This window comes from Drosophila yakuba, chromosome 3L (genome assembly GCF_016746365.2).
Source record: "Drosophila yakuba strain Tai18E2 chromosome 3L, Prin_Dyak_Tai18E2_2.1, whole genome shotgun sequence".
NCBI lineage: Eukaryota > Metazoa > Arthropoda > Insecta > Diptera > Drosophilidae > Drosophila > Drosophila yakuba.
In genome coordinates this window covers 16,603,999-16,624,972 of record NC_052529.2, presented here as the reverse complement: position 1 = coordinate 16,624,972, position 20,974 = coordinate 16,603,999, and the positions used below count along the sequence as shown (strand labels likewise).

General features: G+C 44.3%; 3 protein-coding genes across 6 annotated transcripts in view; 1 reads left to right on the top strand and 2 right to left on the bottom strand.

The window, feature by feature from the left end:
* Positions 1-734: 734 nt before the first annotated feature.
* Positions 735-6,029, bottom strand: LOC6534310 (cyclin-T). Of its 2 annotated transcripts, XM_015195073.3 has the most exons (5): positions 4,711-6,029; positions 4,589-4,634; positions 3,167-3,762; positions 1,521-3,110; positions 735-1,454 (listed from the first exon to the last, which is right to left on the bottom strand). In XM_015195073.3, the coding sequence occupies exons 1-5, from the start codon at positions 5,291-5,293 to the stop codon at positions 1,036-1,038; spliced, it is 3,234 nt and encodes a 1,077-aa protein (XP_015050559.1). In that variant the 5' UTR covers positions 5,294-6,029; the 3' UTR covers positions 735-1,035. The 2 variants fall into 2 exon arrangements, with proteins under 2 accessions (XP_015050559.1, XP_002094990.1); XM_002094954.4 differs by having other exon boundaries at positions 735-3,110; positions 4,711-6,028.
* A 160-nt stretch (positions 6,030-6,189) lies between these two features.
* LOC122319576 (histone-lysine N-methyltransferase SETMAR-like) lies at positions 6,190-7,087 on the top strand. Of its 2 annotated transcripts, XM_043207032.1 has the most exons (2): positions 6,196-6,349; positions 6,411-7,087. In XM_043207032.1, the coding sequence occupies exon 2, from the start codon at positions 6,527-6,529 to the stop codon at positions 6,941-6,943; it is 417 nt and encodes a 138-aa protein (XP_043062967.1). In that variant the 5' UTR covers positions 6,196-6,349; positions 6,411-6,526; the 3' UTR covers positions 6,944-7,087. The 2 variants fall into 2 exon arrangements, with proteins under 2 accessions (XP_043062966.1, XP_043062967.1); XM_043207031.1 differs by having other exon boundaries at positions 6,190-7,087.
* Positions 7,088-9,505: 2,418 nt separating this feature from the next.
* LOC6534308 (ecdysone-induced protein 74EF) overlaps positions 9,506-20,974 on the bottom strand; it is a 62,893-nt gene continuing 51,424 nt past the window's right edge. For both annotated transcript variants that reach the window (XM_002094953.4, XM_015195072.3), the window contains 3 exons: positions 14,893-15,267; positions 14,064-14,318; positions 9,506-12,115 (listed from right to left, as the gene is read on the bottom strand). In XM_002094953.4, the coding sequence (XP_002094989.1) occupies positions 11,127-12,115; positions 14,064-14,318; positions 14,893-15,267 (1,619 nt within the window). In that variant the 3' untranslated portion in view covers positions 9,506-11,126. The remainder of the gene's footprint in view (positions 12,116-14,063; positions 14,319-14,892; positions 15,268-20,974) is intronic.

Below are 20,974 nucleotides of genomic sequence, written 5' to 3'. Positions count from 1 at the left end.
TTTTGTTTTGGGAGTTTTTTATTTGTTTTTGTTTTGGTTTTTTTTTTGTGGTAATTTGTTTCGTAAGTCTATTTAAAAAATAAATTAAAAACAAATGAAAGCTACGTCAACGTTCCAGGCGATCTTGAAACATAATATCCTCCGCTGAAACAATCAGATATCTTTAATTATCTTCATTGAAAATTGTAAATACACTACTGTATATATTGCTAGGTGTCAAAAACTAAATTGAAACACGGTTAATCGGGCAATCGTTCAGAAAGAAAGGAAAACTTTGCTAACTAAAAATAAACTTCTTCATTCATTTTCGGATTAGCAACTATGTATTAGATAAATAATTCATTATTTAGTTTGGCGTCTTCAATTTTGAATTAAAGCGCTGGCTTTTCATCTTCGTTCCTTCTTTCATATTCTCTAGCCACAACTATATGCTACTCCTCTGTGGGGATTATTCTGAAGTTCTTACTCTCTCTCTCTGGCTTGCATTTAGTTGGGGCCGTATTTAATATATTTGCTAAGCGGAAGTCTGTACTATATATCTCTTGATTTGTGTGAGTGGGTTTGTGTGTTTGTGAGTGTGTTTGTATATACAGCTTAGAGTGTTGTGTGTTCCGGGTATTTGATTTGCTAACTTAAACACTAGACGGCCATTGCTGCTCTCTGTGAATATTTTGCTTGTGTCGCGGATTTCGTTTGCCAACAATTCACTTAAAACTAATCCGTACTTTTATGTATGTGGGCGTATATGTATGCTATTTATTATAGTTATAAATTAATTAATGCTGTACAAAAGTTTTCGCGGTTTGAGTTTTGCTTTCACGTCCTGCCCCTCCGCGCGACCTCCTTTCCTCTTTCACTCTCCTCCTATCGGCGCTTCCGATTCCACTCGCAACGTGGAGTTTTAGCAATGTGCTTAACTAAAATCAATAATGCATCTCACTAACAATCCTAACAACTGGCCTACAATCGGACTTACTGAGGTTCTATACATATATCAAAAAGAACGACTTAATGGTAACCCTCTGACCGCTACCACTACTTCTTGTTGTAGACGGGCATGGGAGGCGGTGCCAGCCCAGCGACAGAGGGTGGTAATGCGCCGGTGGGCGCCAACAGCATGGATGGTGGCAGAGCAGTGGCCATTGGGGCGCCCATTCCTCCGGACATATTGGGTGCGGCGCCAGCACCGCCAAGGGGATTAAAGATGCCGCCACCAGCTCCGTTGTACTTCGCGTAGTCTTGGCTCTTGCTCTTTTTGCTCTCCTTGTCGCGGTCGCGGTCGCTGTGCTTTTTCTTGCTGCTGCCACCGGAACTGCTGCCGCCTGAGGAGCTGTAGCCACCACCGCCGGCACCATAGGGAGGCAGAACAGGAGCAGGTCCTCCGGTCGAAGCTGACGCGGTGGTAGCCGTAGTTGGAGGCATCCCATATCCGATTGCGCCTGGTAGACCTGCCGCTGCAGAGTAATTATTGGGCTCAACCTTATTCTTGCTGATCTTAAGCTTAATGGGGGCTGACGCACCGGCCTGCAGGCTGCCGTTGGGATTCTTGATCACCATCTTCAGAGACTCCTGGGCAAGAGAACTGTCCTTGCTGCCACCGCTGCTGCTGCGATCCTTCTGCTTGTCCTTCTTGTGCTTCTTACGCTCCTCCTTCTCCGTTTTGTCCTTGGACTTGTCCTTCTCCTTATGCTTGTGCTTGTCCTTCTTCTTTTTCTTCTCGGACTTGATGCTGCCTTCTTCCTTTATCTCTCCGGCCAGCTTGGTGGGTACCTCCAGATCCATGGGTGCGGGCCCACCAGCCAAACTGGCCATGGGAGCTAGTCCCGGTTCCTTCTTGATTGTCGCTGGTGCGGGCATGGGCTCAAGCAGTTCGGCCGGCGGTTTTAGACCGGGCATAGTCAAGGCATCCGGTTTTAGGAGCGAAGCGTTAGATGGACACAGACTCTCCTTCAGCAAGCTGCGCACCAGATCCGGCGTTGTCTCGATGCCATTGGACATATTCAAAGGCGTGTGTTTCTCCTCATAATTCGGATAAGCTGGTAGGCCAGTTGTAGTGTCCAGCTTGCGCAGCTTCTCGCGCGGCATATTACTGTTATCTATCTCATCCAGCTTATTCAGTCCGTACTGACTTCCCGAGATCTCGTTGGGCCGTTTTAGGCTGACGCTCTCTCCAGGATTGGTCAACATGTCCCCGCCATGGGGCATCTGTTTCTTGTGAGGCGGCAGCATCGGCTTTGAAGATCCCGAGCCGGAGGAACTGTTCCCACTGCCCATGGGGGGCATGACAGGGCGGTGCTTGTCCTTTTTGGTGGGCGTAAGTCGCTCTTTCTTGGGACTTTCTTTGTCGCGCGGATGGCTATTCAGCTTGTAATCATGGCCCGGTGGCGCAGGAGGGGGTAGCAAGCCGTTGAAGGGCTGTGGCTGCAACTGCGACATAGGCTCCTTTTTAATGTCCGACCACTCGGGACTGAAGAGCGAGTTCTTGGACTGCAACGAGTGCTGAGATGCCTCCGGAGGCATCTGTTGCTGCTGCGGCTGAGGCACTGGCTGCTGCATATGGCCGTAGCTCTGGCTCTGGGAATAGGGCATTTGCTGCTCGAAGGGCGGCATGCCATGGACGGTGGAGCCGGATTTGCTGCGATGCCCGCCATAGCCGGCCGAAGGCGGTGGCTGGGATCCATTGCTAGCGCCAGGATATCCACCACGCGACATCAGCGGGTTTGGAGGGGCACTATTATTGTATGGCGGCGGAGCGTTTGGATACATTTTGCTGCTCTGGGATTTATCCTTGGAGGACATGCCCGATGCAGAGGAATTAGAGGCGGATGGATGTGGAACCGGTAGCTGCTGCTGCGGCTGCTGAGGCTTGGAGCCCGAAGTCATCTTGTGGCTACCATGAGGTGGCATGTTAACGCCTACGGGTGGCATGCCGCGCGAGGATTTGTGGTAGTCCACAGGCATAGACGGTCGGCCAGGCTGCTGGCTCGAAGAGGACGAGGATGAGCTGCTGCGCTGGCTGCCGCTTCCCGAGGAACCGAGTCCACTGCTACTGCTACGCTGGTGGCTTGAGGGCATTCGATTGCTATAGCCCGGCTGCTTTGACTTGTGATCTGCAATACGAAGATGTTGAAAAGGCGTTTCACTTCGAAGTCGTTTGAGAACTTACCAGGATGCGCGTCGGGCGGCATGCCACCAGGATAATTTGGCATCTTGTGACTGGAGGAAGACGACGATGAGCTGCTGCCTGGCACTCCGCCCACTGAGGACGAGCGCTGATGGCCGCCATCCTGGCGTCTTTGCTGCGGCACCATAGCCGGAGGCGGCAGTAGCGACGACTGCTCACGCTCACGCTCTCTGTCCCGTTCACGATCTCGCTCCCGATCCCGGCTGTCGTTGCCGTTTAACAGCTCGGGTGCCGTCGTGATGTTTGAGTGATAGCCCTTCATCATCTCGGTAATCTTCCAGTCCTCCTTGGGCTTGTCCTTGCTGTTAGCTGTTCGATTGCTGGCTCCCTGGGCGATGGCCTTGATCGAGTTCAGCTTAGACTTTAGACGGGCGGGGCTCTTCTCATAGATAGCGATGAACTCATCTGTCAGCTGCTTTAGCAAATCCAGCGAGACCGTCTTGTCCACGTAGTAAAACCAGTGCTTGCCCTCAGTCGACTGGGGGATCTCCCATCGGGACCACTTGCAGGCTAGGTAAATGCAGAAGCACGCTACCACCGTGGGGCGGTATTGCAGGCACATCGAGGTCAGATGCAGGCTGTGCCAGGATGGGTAAGTCAATTTAGTGGGAAGTCTTTTCACAGAGTCTTACACATAAAATGTATTTGGGTGAGTGTGTGCAGGGGGATTTCGTCACTTATAGTAGAGATTACGTCTTTAGTTCTTAGCATGTTCCCAGCATTTCTCTTTTTTCTTTTTTTCTTGGCGACCTTAAACTCAAAAGGATGATTCTAAAATCTTCTCCCAATCCGCTTGTAATCACAATTTTGACTATGTTTTAGCAGGTATGCCAAAGTGAATTTATCTTTTGTCCAGATGTTTTGGCGTGCAAAGGATTACAATGGTCTTCACTACAATTCTTCGCGTATACCAAAATGACAATTTTCATTTTCTAGGAATTAAAGTCTTTCTCTTGACATTTGGCGGATTTTCCGACACAAATTACAATGTTATTGCAGGCAACTGAGGATAATTACCGCGAGGGACACGGAAAATACTGCCTTTTTGTAAAGATGCGGGATTTGTACAGACTGACGGCCTGCTGCGATTAGGGAACGCGTGTTCTTGTTCGGTTTGTGACTTCGGGTCCTCACCTTTTTTTGTTTCGACCCAGATACCTGGGTTTCTTAGCTACAAGCGAGGAGTTAAGCAGGTAAAAAGTGCCCAAAGATTTTAGCCTCAACATCTCAACATGCCAGGGATCGAATGCTCTACAACCTGACCACTTTCTGGAGAGGATTGGGCCAACTCCAACTCCACACCCGCACACACACACACACACTGCTTATACCACAGCCTTATTTGCGTTGGGAGGCGATCTCTGGGAGGGATTATACCATAGAGTAGCGCATTGCTAGCCATACCTGTTCGAGGCCAAGAAGTACGATGTCTGCGCCAGATCCTTGCATGCTAAAATATACCACAGTAATCAGTACCATCTGACATGTGAAGGGGACATGGCTTGGGTCGGATGGTGGGTGCCTACCTTTGACCAGCTGGCAGGTGCGCACCACATGCGTGTGCGGATGATCGATGGCCACATCGAAGCCGAGCGTCTGCAGGAGCACGTTCTCGTTGAACACAAGCTCCTGGGCCAGTTCGGCGTAATTCTGCTCGGTGGTCGGCGGCAGGCACTTGTTGGCGGCCCGAATAACATGCTCCAGCTTCCGCGGCTGCTCCTCCACCTTGGCGGCGAGAAAGAGGCTCGCCGACGCCATGGAGTTGCGATGAAAGTGGGTGAAAGAGTGGAAGGCGTAGAACCGATGCATGTACACAATGGCCGTGTTGATGCACAGCTGCGAGACCTGTAGACGCTGACCCATCTCCTGGATCAGATAGGCGGTCATCTGGCGGTACTGCAGCTCATCGTCGCCCTTGATGCCGCATCGTCTGCTGGGCGAGTTGGCCAGCTGATCGTTGCTGAAGTACCAGATCTTGTCCTTCTCGAACGGCAGGTTGTTGTTGGCGCTGGGCGGAATCCCGCTGGCCGAGGCGGCCGCGGAGGCGGATGAAGAGGATGAGGATGAGGCGGTGGCCGCCTGGGGCATTGGCGTGGCCAAGAGACTCATGGTTGTATGTATGCTTTATCCGTGCCTTGGCCTTGGGGGTGGTGGGGATCTGGGGTTTGGGTTCCGTGTGGTTGTGCGGGCTCCTCCGTTTCACATGCAAACTGCGCCTCGGAATGGACCTAGTAATTCCCTTTTGGCTGATTCAGCTGTAGGAACTAACTGTACAAAGAGGAAGAGAGAGCGCTCTTTCTTTGTCGGCCGTGCTTGAGTGCGCTGGTATTGGTGTCCGTGTCCGTATCCGTGTGCGTTGCTGCTGTGGCGGGGGTGGCGGCGGTACGGAGGGGGCAGCGGGGATCGCACAGCACATTGGCTACGCCACACTCGATATTTCGCTGTTTTTGGGCGACTCCAATTTGGGTTCGGAACGAGGGGCTATATCCGCGGTCCGCACACTTTTTTCCGCCGCCGCGTCTCTGCGTGTTTTGTGTGTGTGTGTGTGCGTGGTGGTGGTGGTATGGTGTGGTGAGGTTTTCTGGAAATTGCGACTGCGGCGGAAACGAAACGAGACGAAAAACACACTAACCGCGACACCAGGCGACGTGTTATGCAACTTTCGTATCAATTCATAGTTATTCGCACTGCATTCGCTGACGCGTCGGGCACTTTAACCATTACGGGTCGTTTACTGCACGTTTTTAATTCCACAACGCATCACAGATTCTATTCACACAGTGACAATGACAAACTTTGCAGAAAAAAATGTATTTTCAAGTATGGCCGTCGGCAGGGCTGCCAGATGGAAACGGCTTTCCCCATCGATATGAATTCGATGTTATCGATATTATTTCTAGCATGTTGTTGCCACATGTGATGTGTCACGTTGATGTTATCGATTATTAAATTGTAATGTAAATATAAAAATAACCTTAAATAAATAACATAATAAGTATTAAAAAGGTTGTCAAATATCTCCCTTCTGCTTTTTTTGTCTTTTGAATTTCGCGGATATGAGCTCGTATCTGGCAACACTATGCATAATTTGAAAGGTCCTACAAAACCTACAAAACAACGCTATGCATGATTAGTTTGGATATTGCGTTCAACAGTTATAGACGTGTAAGCATGGAGTTCACTAACGCCGAAATTCGCGCTATTTTAAAGTTTTCCTTCGTTAAAGGCAAATCCGCTAGAGAAACGTTCCGTGAGATTAATGGTGTTTTGGGGGATGGTACTCTATCACTTCGAACCGCGGAGGAATGGTTTCGACGATTCAGAGCCGGTGAAAACGACACCATGGATAAGCCAGCCGGCGGAAGACCTGTGACGACAAATACCGATCAAATCATGGAATACATCGAGTTAGACCGGCATGTGGCATCTCGTGACATCGCCCAGGAGATGGGAGTTAGTCACCAAACCGTTTTAAACCATCTGCAGAAGGCTGGATACAAAAAAAAGCTTGATGTTTGGGTGCCGCATGATTTGACGCAAAAAAACCTTCTGGACCGAATCAACGCCTGCGATATGCTGCTGAAACGGAACGAACTCGACCCATTCTTGAAGCGGATGGTGACTGGCGACGAAAAATGGATCACATACGACAATATCAAGCGAAAACGGTCGTGGTCGAAGGCCGGTGAATCGTCCCAAACAGTGGCCAAGCCGGGATTTGTGTGTTTGGTGGGATTGGAAGGGAATCATCCACTATGAGCTGCTCCCATATGGCCAGACGCTTAATTCTACCATCTACTGCGAACAACTGGACCGCTTGAAGCAGGCGATCGACCAGAAGCGTCCAGAATTGGCCAACAGGAAGGGTGTAGTGTTCCACCAGGACAACGCCAGACCACACACTTCGTTGATGACTCGTCAGAAGCTACGGGAGCTCGGATGGGAGGTTTTATCGCCACCACCATATAGCCCGGACGTAGCGCCAAGTGATAACCACCTGTTCCTGTCCATGGCGAATGCCCTTGGTGGTGTGAAGTTGAACTCAAAAGAGGCTTGTGAAAAGTGGCTGTCCGAATTCTTCGCAAATAAGGAGGGGGGCTTCTACGAGGAAGGTATTATGAAGTTGCCGTCTAGATGGAAACAGATCATCGAACAAAACGGCGCATATTTGAACTAAATCCGATCACTGTAACACTTTTTATAAAGCATTGAATAAGGAGCAAAAAAGCGGAAGGGAAGATATTTGACAATATATATATTTATATAACCTATTTATATTTATTATTTTTAATATTATTATTATAATATATTTTATTATATATTATTATTATTATTTATTGATATTTATATAACTTAGAAATAGACATTATTTGTTTTACGATTTACTTCATAATAATAATAAATACTACCTATAGCTAAATTATATTTTTTGCTTTCCATACTTACATGCATTAATATTTTCCTTCCACAGTGTTTACATTTGTTCATTTCATACTCTATTTAAAAATATCGTTTGTTCGGATTATTGACCTTTTTTTTACACAAATCGAGAGCCACTCTGATTTCTACACATTGTAATAAAATAAAATACCAAAATACCAAAGGCACAATTCAAATAATAATAAGTAATAAGCTGACTCCACTGCGACATTTCAGTCACCTAATGTTATTCAAGTACATACTTCGTAAATGCTAGAACAAAGAAAGGCATTTCAAATCCTATACAGTTTAAAATGCAAATACATTTTGGGAGTGATGTTTACCCATTTGAAATCTGACATTAAAACACAGTTAATATTTATTGTTATTTATAAAACAGATAATATATATTTATAGTTTGTAGATTAAAATATACAAAATTTAGCTAAAAACCTTAAAACTCTTATGTTGTCATAACAGTAAATAATTATGCTAGCTTGTGACTGTTAATCTTGCTTCGTTTTTCTTAATGCATTCTTATAAAAATTAATCTAATCCGTTCGCTTGCGCTTTCCTCTAACCATAAAATTCACCTACATACCATGACTTCGATCCAACGTTCGTTTCCTTAGTACATAAGTATTAAAGTATATATATATATTATATATTGTGGCTGGCTTTAGCTGATTTCTCATCGCAGACAGTTTAAAATGTGTCTGTCAAATGTACAAAGATCGAACAAAAAGTGAAATAAACGGGCTAAAAACTTAACTTAGGTCAGTAAGTCCAAAACTAATCGTAGCTAACGTTAATGCATTCAACATATTCATCTAAATCTAGGCCAATCCGCTCGTATCTCTACTATCTCCTATCTCAAGTGCCATAGAATACCTTTCAATAATCGCACGCTCGATTTAAAAGCTATATAGTGTGTTTCGGTTTTTGAGTTACCAATAGAAAGATATCTTGTCTTAGTCTTAGCCTAGTATAGAAATCTCGCCCAACGGCATCGATATACTATTACATTTAATTTAGTTGGTCTTATCCAGCATTCGGGGTTATCCAATCTAACAAATAATTGGTGTATATATATAAAATACGTTTATAATCGAGTGGAATCTTGAGGTCCAGAAGTTGTTTATATACAATTATCGTGCTAGGCATGTATAAATGCTTTGGAGTTGGAGTTTCCAACCTTTTTTTTAGGCTATCGAAGTGAAGGGAGAGCTCTTTTGGGAAATAGGAGATTCAAATTTATGTGTACTATCTCGATTTAAAGCTGCATTATCCGGGTTGTGGCTCAGATTCTTGTTTACCGATTTCGTTGTACTCGACTCGTGATTTTTGCATATCTGGTTCGATTCTGCTCTTGTTGTGGGTGCACTTATAGCTAGGGTCTTATAACATTTTAATATTCATTCCCTAACAACTAACAACTAATAACTGATTTATGCTAGGTAATAATGGCAGATGCAGTGATCTACGCTAATTAATAGACATACATATAAATCCATGATCTGGGGGAAACCTCATAAACTGAGACCTTCCTCGTGAAATGGTGTCAAATGCCATACTGTGTCTTAGAACTACAAAATACACCGACTGGACTTTATCTAAAATATGTGATCTCGACTTTAAATATCGGCAATCCGCTCGACTATATCCTATATAGACTTTGAATATACTGTAACTTATGCAACTTTATGTACTTTTCGTGGGAGGTATATCTAGATTCCAAATTTGTAGCGGGTTTCATATATTTGTATCATATCTTTGCTTACGTTCTATATTTCATTTGGTTTTTATTTTGTTTTGTCTGTCTGTGTTGGGCGGTGTAAATAAAACGCATGCACAAATTGAAATAATAATTTTATTTAAAAAATAAAAAATAATCATAAAAAATTGTTTACAATGAACAGAGAGTTGAACTCAAGACTCACTTTGTTTATTTGCATCATCAATCACCAATCATCATAAACAAAATGATATATTGTAGATTTCATCTTCACGTACACATAATAATAATAATAGATAAAGGTACTTAGAGAACGCAACTATTAAAGAAATAGACTAAAGAACTAGGAGTTGGTTTTATTCTCTTTTCCTATTCAAGGTTCAAGGTTCAAGGTTTCCTTTCAAGAGATTGCACGTTTTGGGCAGTGTTTGGAAATTGTTGTAGAAGTTGTCGGTATATTGCATTGAGGATTGCGGTTGCACTATAGTTGAAACTATGGATATGGGTCAGTGGTGTCTCGTTTCTGTTCGATTAAATGTTCAGATCTGTTTCATTTTGTAAGGCTTGTTTCTTCGATTTGTGGCAGTGTGACGTTAACAAGAATACAATAGTTAAACTTTATGCTTTACGCTGTATAAATAAACTTTAGATCGAGAGAGTTGAGTTTGGTTTGGCGTTCTAAGACTGCTTAAACGATGGCTCAAGGAGTGCCTTCTTCGCGTGTATCCTGTGAGCTCTTCTGCTGTTGATGTTTTAGGGTTGTAAATATACAAAACTTATCAAATAATAATTACAAGAAAGTTTAGACCACCATTTTGCTGGGTTCTTAGCTCCAGTTAGGATGTGTGTGTGTGTTTTTTTGTGGTTTTTGGGGGGAGTTCAGGGGTGTAGCTGGAGAAACACTTAAATAAATATCCTAAACGTAGTCGTACAAATAGCTAAAACTATGAAATAATAAATTTCCATCTCTCTTCGTTTATAAAATAAGCAACAAAAACAATTAGCCCAAGCACAGAGACCCACGCATATTGTTCGGATATATATATATCCTTTATCCTCTGCAATGAGCTCGTCCTTGGGCAGCGGGTTGGGCTAGGGGACAGTTGAAAGGGCATTAGGCTAGGCATATACATACTCATATACATTTAGATTTAGTATTAGATCAATGGAGATAGAGAAATTCTTGCAGCTATCGGGGTTCGTACTTCTTTTTTACATATTACACACGTCTATCGAATATCAATATGAATCAATTCGGTCGTCCTTCGTCCTTCCGCCATAGCAGTAGCGATAATAATAATAATAATAATATTTATAATAGTAATAATCGTAATAGTAATAATAATAATAACCAATAATAACAATATTCATTACAGTTACAGTTTACAGTTTACAGTTTACAGTTTAAAGTTAAAACTACAGTTACAAGTACAACACTAACGCCCATGAATAGATCATTAATTACCGCCGATTTAGCTGGGTGTATGTATAGGGTACAGGACACAGGGTGTGAATATATATACGAGTATATAAGTATATGTACGCGTATTGGGACTATCAGCTATGTGTGTAACCTATGCTTATCGCTGGCTAACCAAGAAACTCAACGCATGTACAAAGAAATCCCCACCTCGCGTGGCCTTCAGCCACTATTGCCGCTAGCCGGTTGATTGATACCCCCCACCCAGAACCTATTGCCATTCCAGCTCTTCCAGATCTTCCCGATCTCGGATCTGGGATCGAACTATATTTACAGGCCTCATCGTCCTAATCGTCCTTCTCATCACTTCACACACCATTGCAGTCGATCTCGACGATGTCCTTGGGCACATCCACGAACTGGTAGACCAGCCGCTGGCCATCCACCTTGGCCAGGATGCCGCGCTGGTAGTAGTACCTCAGCGCCCTGCCCATCGTCTCGTAGTTCATGTCCGGCTTGTTCTTGTGCATGCCCCACAGGCGGGACACCGCCTTCGAGTCGACCAGCTTGAAGACGCCCTTCTCCCGGTTCGTCCACTTGATGAAGCGCGGACAGTACTCGCGATCCTGCAGCAGCTTCAGGAGGAACTCCCACAGGTAGGTGGTGGATCCCTCCCGGCTGCGCCGCTTCACGCCCATCTCCAGCTTCGGTTTGCGCGGCTTCTTCGCCTTGCGCTGCTGGAATCCGCCCAGCTCCAGCATGTAGGAGAGATCGTAGCTGACGCTGGACGTCGCCGGCTGGATAACGCTCTGGGATCCGCCCGCTGCAGCTGCCGCCGTTGCCGCTGCCGCTGCACTGGCGCTGAGCATTGCTGCCGCTGCAACGGCGCTGCTGCTGCTGCTGACGACGGATGCCGCTGCTGCTGCCGCCGCTGCAGCGATTGTGGAATGCGTGTGCTGGCCCGCGTGCGGATGCGAATGCGGTTGGGAGTGCGGATGTGAGTGCGGATGCGAACCGTTCAGCTGGGAGTGCGGGTGTGGCTGCTGTTGCTGTTGCTGCTGCTGCTGGTGCGACAGTTGCTGGTGCAATGCCTGCTGCTGCTGGTGCGACAGTTGCTGGTGGGCCAGTTGCTGTTGCTGCTGCGATTGCTGCGACTGCTGTTGCTGCTGCTGCTGCTGCTGGTGCAGGGAATGATAGCCGTTGATGGTGGCTCCTCGCTGGGACGCCGCTGCCGTCGCCGCCGTCGGTGTGTTGAAGTAGGACGTTGTCAGGTAGCCCGGCGCTTGGGGGTTTCCTGGACCACCTGGGTGTGCGCCCCCACTGCCGGCGCCACTGCTTCCGTAGTAGTTGTCGGGCACTGCAAGAACAAAGTCAGATATTTAAATGAGTTCAAGGGAATAAGACGACTTGCTTAACCAAAGGCTATACAGGCGAGCTTTCCCAACTCAAGCTACCTATTTCCATTATAAACTCCGAGTAAATGACTTTTATTATATTACATTTACATTGTCTTGGCATTACTGTTGACCCGATGGACATAACCCACATTATCACATTGTGCCTTTGAACTTTCTCTCTAAAGAACTTTACTGTTTAAAGCTTTTAACCATATCCACTGTAAAATCCCACAGAAATTCATTTTCAACGCTTAATATCATTCCTACATAATTCTAGTAACATATTAAAAATCATATTGAAATCTCAATTTATGTTCTTGACACTAAGACCTTTCCTTTAACCATTATATCGTACCCATCATTAAACTGTGTGCTTTGCTACGAAATTTTTAAAATTCTTTAAATTCATGTTGCTTATCTAAAAAGTTACAGTAATTTTGCTGATCTCCAAAGGGCACAAATTGTTGCATACTTTTAGACTCCGTTGTAAGTTGTTTCCTATTGCTCGGAAATTGAGCCAAATTCTCATTAGTTTACCCGACCTAAAAACTGTTATGTTGCAAAAATGAAGCATCGAAGTACATGCAATCTCAGTTTGGTCAATTAAATTCAAGAAGTTGAAAAAATTGACCCTAGGGGAATCTGCACGGTTGCAACCCGATCTGTCCCATCGTACGCAGATCGCAGATCGCTCGCGACTATTTCACACCGTCTCTGTTTTCGTTTCTGTGTGGTGGCACAGGTATAATTTTGTATGCTATTTAGTAAGTTTTTTTTTTTTACATCCGGCGTTGCCGTTGCCCAATTTCGCGGCTCAGCCAGTTGGCAGTCGGTGGATTTGGATTCGGATTCGGATTCGTATTCGTTTTTGGATTCGATGGACCATTTTAGAGGGGGGTGTGGCTAGTGGGGGCACGGGGGTATGGGACAGGAAGAGAGTGGGGAAAGACTGGGCTGAATCGGAATAAAAACAAAAGTAAGCAGTGCCACTCTCTCACCAACACACACAGATTTCGTGCAGAGAGCAACGCACGCTGCCTTGTTCGTGTGTTGCTCGTGTGTCTCGTTCGTGTTGCTGTTGCATTTGCGTTGGTGTTTGGCACTCTCTCTAGCTCTCTCTCCGCCTCATCGGGAAGGGGAAGGAAGACGAAAAGAGAGTGGAGCACTCTCGCGAGCAGCGTTATTGCCACATTGGCGCTGCTGCTGCTGCTGTTGCTGTCGTTGTCGTTGTGACCTTCACAATTTGCGCAAAGGCAATGTGTCGATGACCACAGATTTTATACAGCAACGCGCACTCACTCACACACACACACACGCACGCCGTTGGCAGAGAGCATAAAAACAGCGAGTGCAACACAATCGCATTGCAATTGATTGTGCTGTACGTACATATGTAGTTATACATGTGTGTGTGCGCCTTGCCTGCCTGACATTTTCGTAGAAAAGAGTACGCTGGATTAGGAGTGCATTATGTATGCAACAGATTATAGCAACTTTAAATTGATTGCAATATGCAAAGTTCCCCATTAGGTCATATGATTAATTGGTTGAGATAAAACCGTTCTCGGCTTAGATCGAATCCCCAAAATAATTGTGTGATTTACTTTAATTTTAGCTCATGGCCAATTAGGGCGAATTCCTTAGTATCTGTCAAAATAGTAAGAACTGAAGCCTTCAAAATAAACATTTACATAAAGCTGCATTGAAAATTGTTACTATTAGATGTCGCGTAAGAGTCCTTTTAATGCACTCCCAATTGTAGTGGTCTAGATAAAGTGTTATAAATCTAATTAGGAAGGCTAATCCTTGTGGTATGTAACATTAAGATGGCAATCCTCGCACTTAGCCCTAAAGTTAAGCACACAGTGGGAATTGACCGCGTTTATCTCGGGCATACTCGATACTCACCCCCAACACTGCGATTCCATATGTTCCGCAGCGAATTCGCCGCATTGTTCTGGTATAAATTCGGATGCAGAAAGGTGCCCGTGTGCAGGTGTGCCGCTGCCGCCGCCGCCGCTGCTGCCGCGGCCGCTGCCGACGCCGAGGTGGCTGGTGGCATCCCGAGCCGCGCCTTCAGCTCGTCGGCGCAGGGCTGGCCGCCGGAACTGGAGCTGTCCACGTCGGAGACGCCGCTGTCCGCGGGACTGGGCGGAAATGAACCTGCGAACGGGAAAGAGCCGCGCGGAGCGAGGACGAGCCAAGAAAAGGGGCAATTAGCAATCGATATGGCTCGCATCGAGTCGAGGGCGTGTGCAGTGGTTCACCTTGCTGCTGGACACGCTCGCCTCTGACTACTGCTGACTGCACTCGAAAAAACAAGATCTCTTTCAGCTTCCAACTGGCATTGTTATAAATGCATTCAAAGCTTTTCGCATATTTAGTTAGCTATTAAATTAATTTGGAATGAAGTGTATTTTAATTAGAGCATTTAAGTTGAATTGAATTTTAATTAGCGCATTTGAGTTAAAGTTTAAGTAGCAAAATTAGTTAAAATATTGGTTCATATTTAAGGGTTACAACTTTTAAAGCGTCTTCATTGCACTATATTACATAGTAGATTTAAATTGTACTGTGAACATATAAGCTTTGCAACCAATGATTTTGTGCCAAAGTTCTTTGTTTTAAAATGCATTCTTTTTTGGAATAAGTTATAGCAATTTGTTGTAAATGTGAATATCCTTCAAGATCCATTTGCTTTTCAGTACTGACAGTGATTTTCTTTGCGTATAATCACCTGTTGTGGCCGTCGTGTAGTTTCTGTGGTGCGGATTGTGGATGGCACCGCCGCTGAGCAGGTTGTGGAGCAGCGGGCGGTGCGGGATGGCCAGCGGCTGTTGCTGCTGGTGGGCATTGTTGCCGTTGCCGCTGCCACCTCCGTTGCCTGCTGCACCGTGTAGAGCCTGCTGCTGTTGCTGCTGCTGCTGCTGCAGTTGGAGCGGTGTGAGCAGCGCATTCTGCTCCGTCTTTATGTGGAGCAGCGCGGTGGCGCCGTTGAAGGTGGAGCCGTTGAGCGGCTGCTGCTGCTGGTGCTGCTGCAGGTGTTGCTGCTGCTGCAGTTGCTGCTGCGGGGCCGGACTCGTCGATTGTTTGACAATAGGAATTTCAGTGTCTGAAATGGAGGAACAAGGCAGAGGTGGTTGAGAATGCATCCTGTTGTTGAGGGGTTGTAAATCCAGCTGGGCATTCATTGCCAAGTTTATAGCATGCCATTCAACTGAACGTGCACTTGATGTGCATTTAAAATATAGAGGTTTAAAATTGAGCTTTATGTTTAAAGAAATGGTTGAATTTTCAAAATACCATTTTCCACATATAAACTAATCTTTGCCACCACATAAACAACTATACAAATACATTAGTTTCATAAATCGATTTAAATGCGTAAAATAAAATAGCTGTAATTAAATGTAGTCATTGCTTTAACGAGCATAATTAAGCATATGTACAGAATATCCACAGAGGTAATAGCCAAATAATTAAGCATCCTTCAGCAACATCAGTTCAAATTTGCGATTGGCTCAATCACCAGAATAATGTGCACTTTCGAATCCCCAGTCGCCGTCGCTGTTCCAATTAAAAGCATACTTGGCCTCATCACGGAATGCTTTGCAGGGCCCTCAACCCCCACCGAACCCCCTTTAATCCGCCCACCAACCACTTGACCACGCCCCTGTCCTCTTCACAGCTGCCAAAAATGCCGATCCAACGAGCTAATAATACAAAAATTCGCATCATAATTTCATAGAAATGTCATGTTGAGCGAAATATGCAAAAAGGAAAACGAATACAACAAAACAAAACGAAACGAAACGAAACGAAACAATTGAAATGCCCCAATTTGGTGAGCCATGAACTCGCAACCGTTAAAAACAACGCCAGAGGAAAGGCAAAAAAAAAATAAAAAAATTAGCTTCTCACTTTCCTTTGGCCGTTGTTGTTGCAGCTGAAAAGTAAAAGTGCATTTTCACTTATTTCATGCAGCAGCAACAGCAGCAGCCGCAGCGGCATGAAAATAAGCAGAGGGAAAAAATTGCATTGAATGTCAAGCGGTACGCACACACACACACACTCTCACACGAATCAAATCCGCGGCAACTGCAGTGTGCAGGAAAACGTCAAAGCCAGCGGAGCAATGAAGCTTGCAAGCACACTCACTCTCACACACACGGCCACGCAAAGCACTCACACACAGACACACACACACACACACACTCAAGCCAGACGAGTGGCAGCAGAGAGGAAGAGAAATCAGGTCAAGGCTTGTCGGCAACGGCGACGAGTTTACAATTTATGCTTTGCTGGCTGCATTATTGCATGTTGCCGCTGTGTGCGAGTGCTTTTTACAGCTTTTTAAATACACGGCAGCCCGGCCGATATCGCACACTGGGTCACAATGCCTGTAAAGCTCTGTAAAACTAAATGTTTTCCACATATTTAAAGATATATCATTTCCCCCAGGAAAAAGAGGTGGAACCTCTGTGCCACCTGTACACGTGAAAGTGGCAAACGTAAGCGTTTGCATGCCCTTTAAATATATATAGAAATATATTTTTAGCTAAGCCATAAGCCATTTGGCCCACTGTGCGACGTTGTTGTCTCGTTTTGATTGCCGCCCGCCGCTCCACTCGTCGTGGGTGAATGAGAAGCATGTAAAGATATACCCGTATATATGTAATATATATACCCATATTTTTTCTTGATATGTAAAAAATTCAAAAGCCGCAGCAGCTAAAGCGTATTTACACACAAAAATAAAAAGCCAAAGTCGTGACGGAAATCGCGCGGCAACAAAACAGCTGTGCGGTTGCATTGGTTAACCAACCACCACCCACCACCCACCGCCCGTCCACCAACCGCCAGCTCCCCGCCCCCCTCCTCGGCCATCAACAATTGGTCTGCTGCAGCAGCAGCTTTTTAACGGAAATTATAAATATTATTTTCGCCAAGTTTTCGTTGCGAGAATTTCCCTCTATTTACTTGCTGCTGCTTTAATCGCTTGTCGAAGCGAAGTGAAAATGTCGGAAATGCCCGTCACTTGCCTCGATTTTGTTCGCTTGTCTGCGTTTTTCTTTTGGTTTTTCCGTGGGGAAGTGCTCACGTGTTGTTTTTTACTGCGGCCAACGCGGCGTATGCGTAATTTGTTGCAGGTGGCCGCCGACAAGTTGAAGTTCTAAATGGCAAACGGCTGACATGGAAATGTCTAAATCAATTTACAGCACAAGGAAAATGTTCGTTTTCAAAGAGTTAGCTTTAAAGTCTTTGAAATTTAGGTACCAATTTAATTGATAATGTTTAAAGAAAATAACTATTAAGTAACTTTAAAGGTATCAGTCGTATTTAAACCGTGCTTTAGGCACATTTTTCGTATGTCAACCGACGGTATTTTGATCGTATACTGCAACATGTAAGCTGTAGAAAGAGCTGTTGGCTCTAGAAAATTCCTCAGAATTCAAATGTAGATTATTGTATTTATTCCCGGTGAAATAGTTTATTGCGCAAACGAAACGTGTGCGATTACTTCCTGTGCGGCATACTAGGCGTATGAGTAATATACGAGCGTTCGAATTAAGTATACGCCCAGGTGAGCGGCCGTAACGGAAGGAAGGGGAAGAATTTAGATTTAGATTTCCTGGAAGAAGTTCAGCTATCCTCCCCCGTTTCTGCCGCCGAGCTTTCACTGTACCGCTCTTGTGGCGCCGCCATGGAAAAAAGGAAAATAAAAGAAAACAACGAAATAGAAGCCGACAATCAGACCGCCAGAGGTTCAGCGTTAATGGTGCATAAACAAACACATACACAAACACAGATACAAACACAAACACGGCAGCAAGAAAGACAAATAGCCAGTGGTAATAGAGTCTACAAAACATTGCAATGCTGCGCCAAATGTGCGCTGACCTCTAAAAATGCGGTCTAATAAAACCAGCAGAAACAGAAACTAACCAACCGACAAAACACACAGCGATACAAGAGAAAAAATTAAATATATTACGAGAAAACAAAGCAAAATTGGCAAACAACAAAGGCAAAATAATAAAAAAATAACAACATACTGGCAAACACACACACACACACACAGATACTGGGACATGTCAAAGAAATTAACGGTAAAGTCATGTGCATGTGAGCTGGTGGGTTTTGCTATTTTTCTTTTTCGTTGAATTCGAATACGAATACGAATACGAATTTGGACTTGAACTGAACTCGCTGGCTCGTTGATATGTGCGCGGCATTTTGGGACAGTTACATCACAATTCCGGCGGATAGCGCAGCATTTGCCGCAATAGTAGGTCAATGTAGGTACGAGCCATCGCTGCCGCTTGTTACCTCTAAATGATTAGTTCGCCTTATACAGCCGATATGCTTTTATATTTTTTGTTTTTTCGTTTTTTTTTTGTTTTTTACTTGTTTTTACATTCAGTTGGCTTGTTGTTGCGGCTGTGCGGTGGATAAGGCGTCATCCGAGGTGCTTGGGTTTTGTTTACAATTTTTCGAAGCATTTCCGAAAGCCGTAGAAGCTGCCCGCCTGCCTGTCCAACCCCAACCCACCATAACAGCAATAACAATTGCACACCAGCAGCAACGATTTGTAATTGTTTATGGCATTTTGGTTATTGGCCTATTTTTGATGTGCCCAACAACCGACATTTGTGAGCTGTAGAGCTGGTGAGCTTGTGAGTTGTGGGCGGTTTGGCAAGAAACGGAAAGTGAATTATTGTGTGGGCCGAGCTGAAGGGGATTTACCTATTGAGCTCAGCCTTTATCAGCTATCCAGTATTTTCATCTGACATTAATCTGTGGAAAGTAGGCAAATGAAACTGTATACTTTGGAGCTGTTGGCTGAAATTATTGCTTTGCTTTGGCAGATCGAATTACGGGGAAAGAGCTAAAGGCATGTAATTGCCAACTGAAAAATATATATACTTTTATCTTTAACTTTCTGGGTCATAAAGAATTCCCAGATACATATAATTCAGTTTTTTGACCATCCAAATCAGTTTGCAAATCTTCTTTACACATTTAATCGTGCATTTTTATGTTGTTTACATTGAATGAGCACCCTTCCTTTAATAATCAATCATAACACCAGCCTTGCCCTAATTGTTAGCCCGCAAAAAACATATTCAAATTCTATTTGGCAAGCAAAACGTATAAAAGCATGAAAAAATACCAGTGACGGATGCCAGGCGAATTCCCCGAATAGCTAAAGCCAAAAGCGACAACCACTAGAAATGGCTTTGTATCGATAATTTCACTTGTGCGGCGCAATAATGTGCCGAACCGGAATCAAAATGTTCCCCAACTGGGATATCTTTATTCCATTATTTATTTTCAATAATAATAATAATACAATTTATGGCAGAGCAAAAAAACAGAAAAGCAAACGAACAGAAGAGAATTTTGGGTGTGGAAGAAAGCGAAATTTAAGTTAACTCGAATGCAGCGGCGACAGACGAAAGTAAAATGCACAAAGAGCCGAAAACAAAATCAACAGGAACGGGCGACAACAACGCAAAAGTTCTATATTTAAATATTATAATTTATGTGTTTGTTTGGCAATTGTAGTATTTGTTGTTGGTGTGAATGTCTCTTCCCCAATTTTTTATGTGTAAATATGTATGTTTGAGCATGCCTGTATGTATGTATATTTTTTCGGGTTCCGTCTGCCTCGCTTTTGCACGATCCCCATTATTCCCAGTCTCCATCCCATTCCCACTCCCGTTCCCATTCCCCTTTTTTCTCTTCCTCTCTCTTCCGCGGCGGCGGCTCTCTGCTGCTCTCTGAATTCCTGTTCTGCCGCCTTATTTTGGCTTTTATGCCGCTGCCAACTTCGCTGCTTTCACGGCTGCCAGTGTATTGGTGGCAAGAATAAAAGCCAGTTGTTGTTCTCTCGCTTCTTCAGCGCGCGCGTGTGTGTGTGTACGCTTTTTGGAAATTCAGTCTCAAGTTCAAGGTCTCGCGGATAACGCACACCAGCAAAGACACACTGCTTACACTGCTCACACGGACAGCGGATTCTCATTGTTTACGCACACAGGCGCAGGCCAGGCAGCGAGACATATGCATATCAGGCAATTTCTCATTGTCGTACGAAATGTATGTTTATTAGGGCTACATATGCATTTGATACAAGTCCGCACACACAAACGCACATTATTCGCATTTAACGTATATGTATGTATGTATGTATGTGTGTATAGACAACAGAAATTCTTCTTCAATATTTCCGCATTAAGAAATGATACGAGACTCGGCTGCGATCTGTGTGATTTTCTGTTTTTTTCTGTTTTTGCTGTCTTTCTGTTTTTTGTGTTCGTTTGTTTTTTACATTTTATTATGACCGCTATTTCTCTATACTCGAAAATGTCTCGTATCGCACAAAAGGAAATATAATGTAATTTTATATACTGTCCGTTGATTTGTTTTTATTTCGGCTGAATCTTTCGTTTTAATTTGTCATTAAGTACTTTTACTTGTTTTATGGTGTGGTATAATATGCATATAGATTGACGCATTTGCCCCCAGAGAAGATGATTTTATATGCCTTTCCAATTTGTTGCGATTGCCTAAATGGGATTTTGTAATGCGTTTTATTTTATGCACTGGGGTATGATTTAATAGGTATATTATTGTCATATATTAGTAGACAATCATTTATTTTAAATTATAAGCTCATCGCCTTTCTTTAAGTTGTATAATTTATTATTAACCATATTCAATTTAGAAAAGTGTCTCCTGCATGACTGCATTTATTTATTTTGTTTTAAATTTTTTTTCTTTCCACAGCTAAATATTGTCTCAGTTCTCGTAGCTTC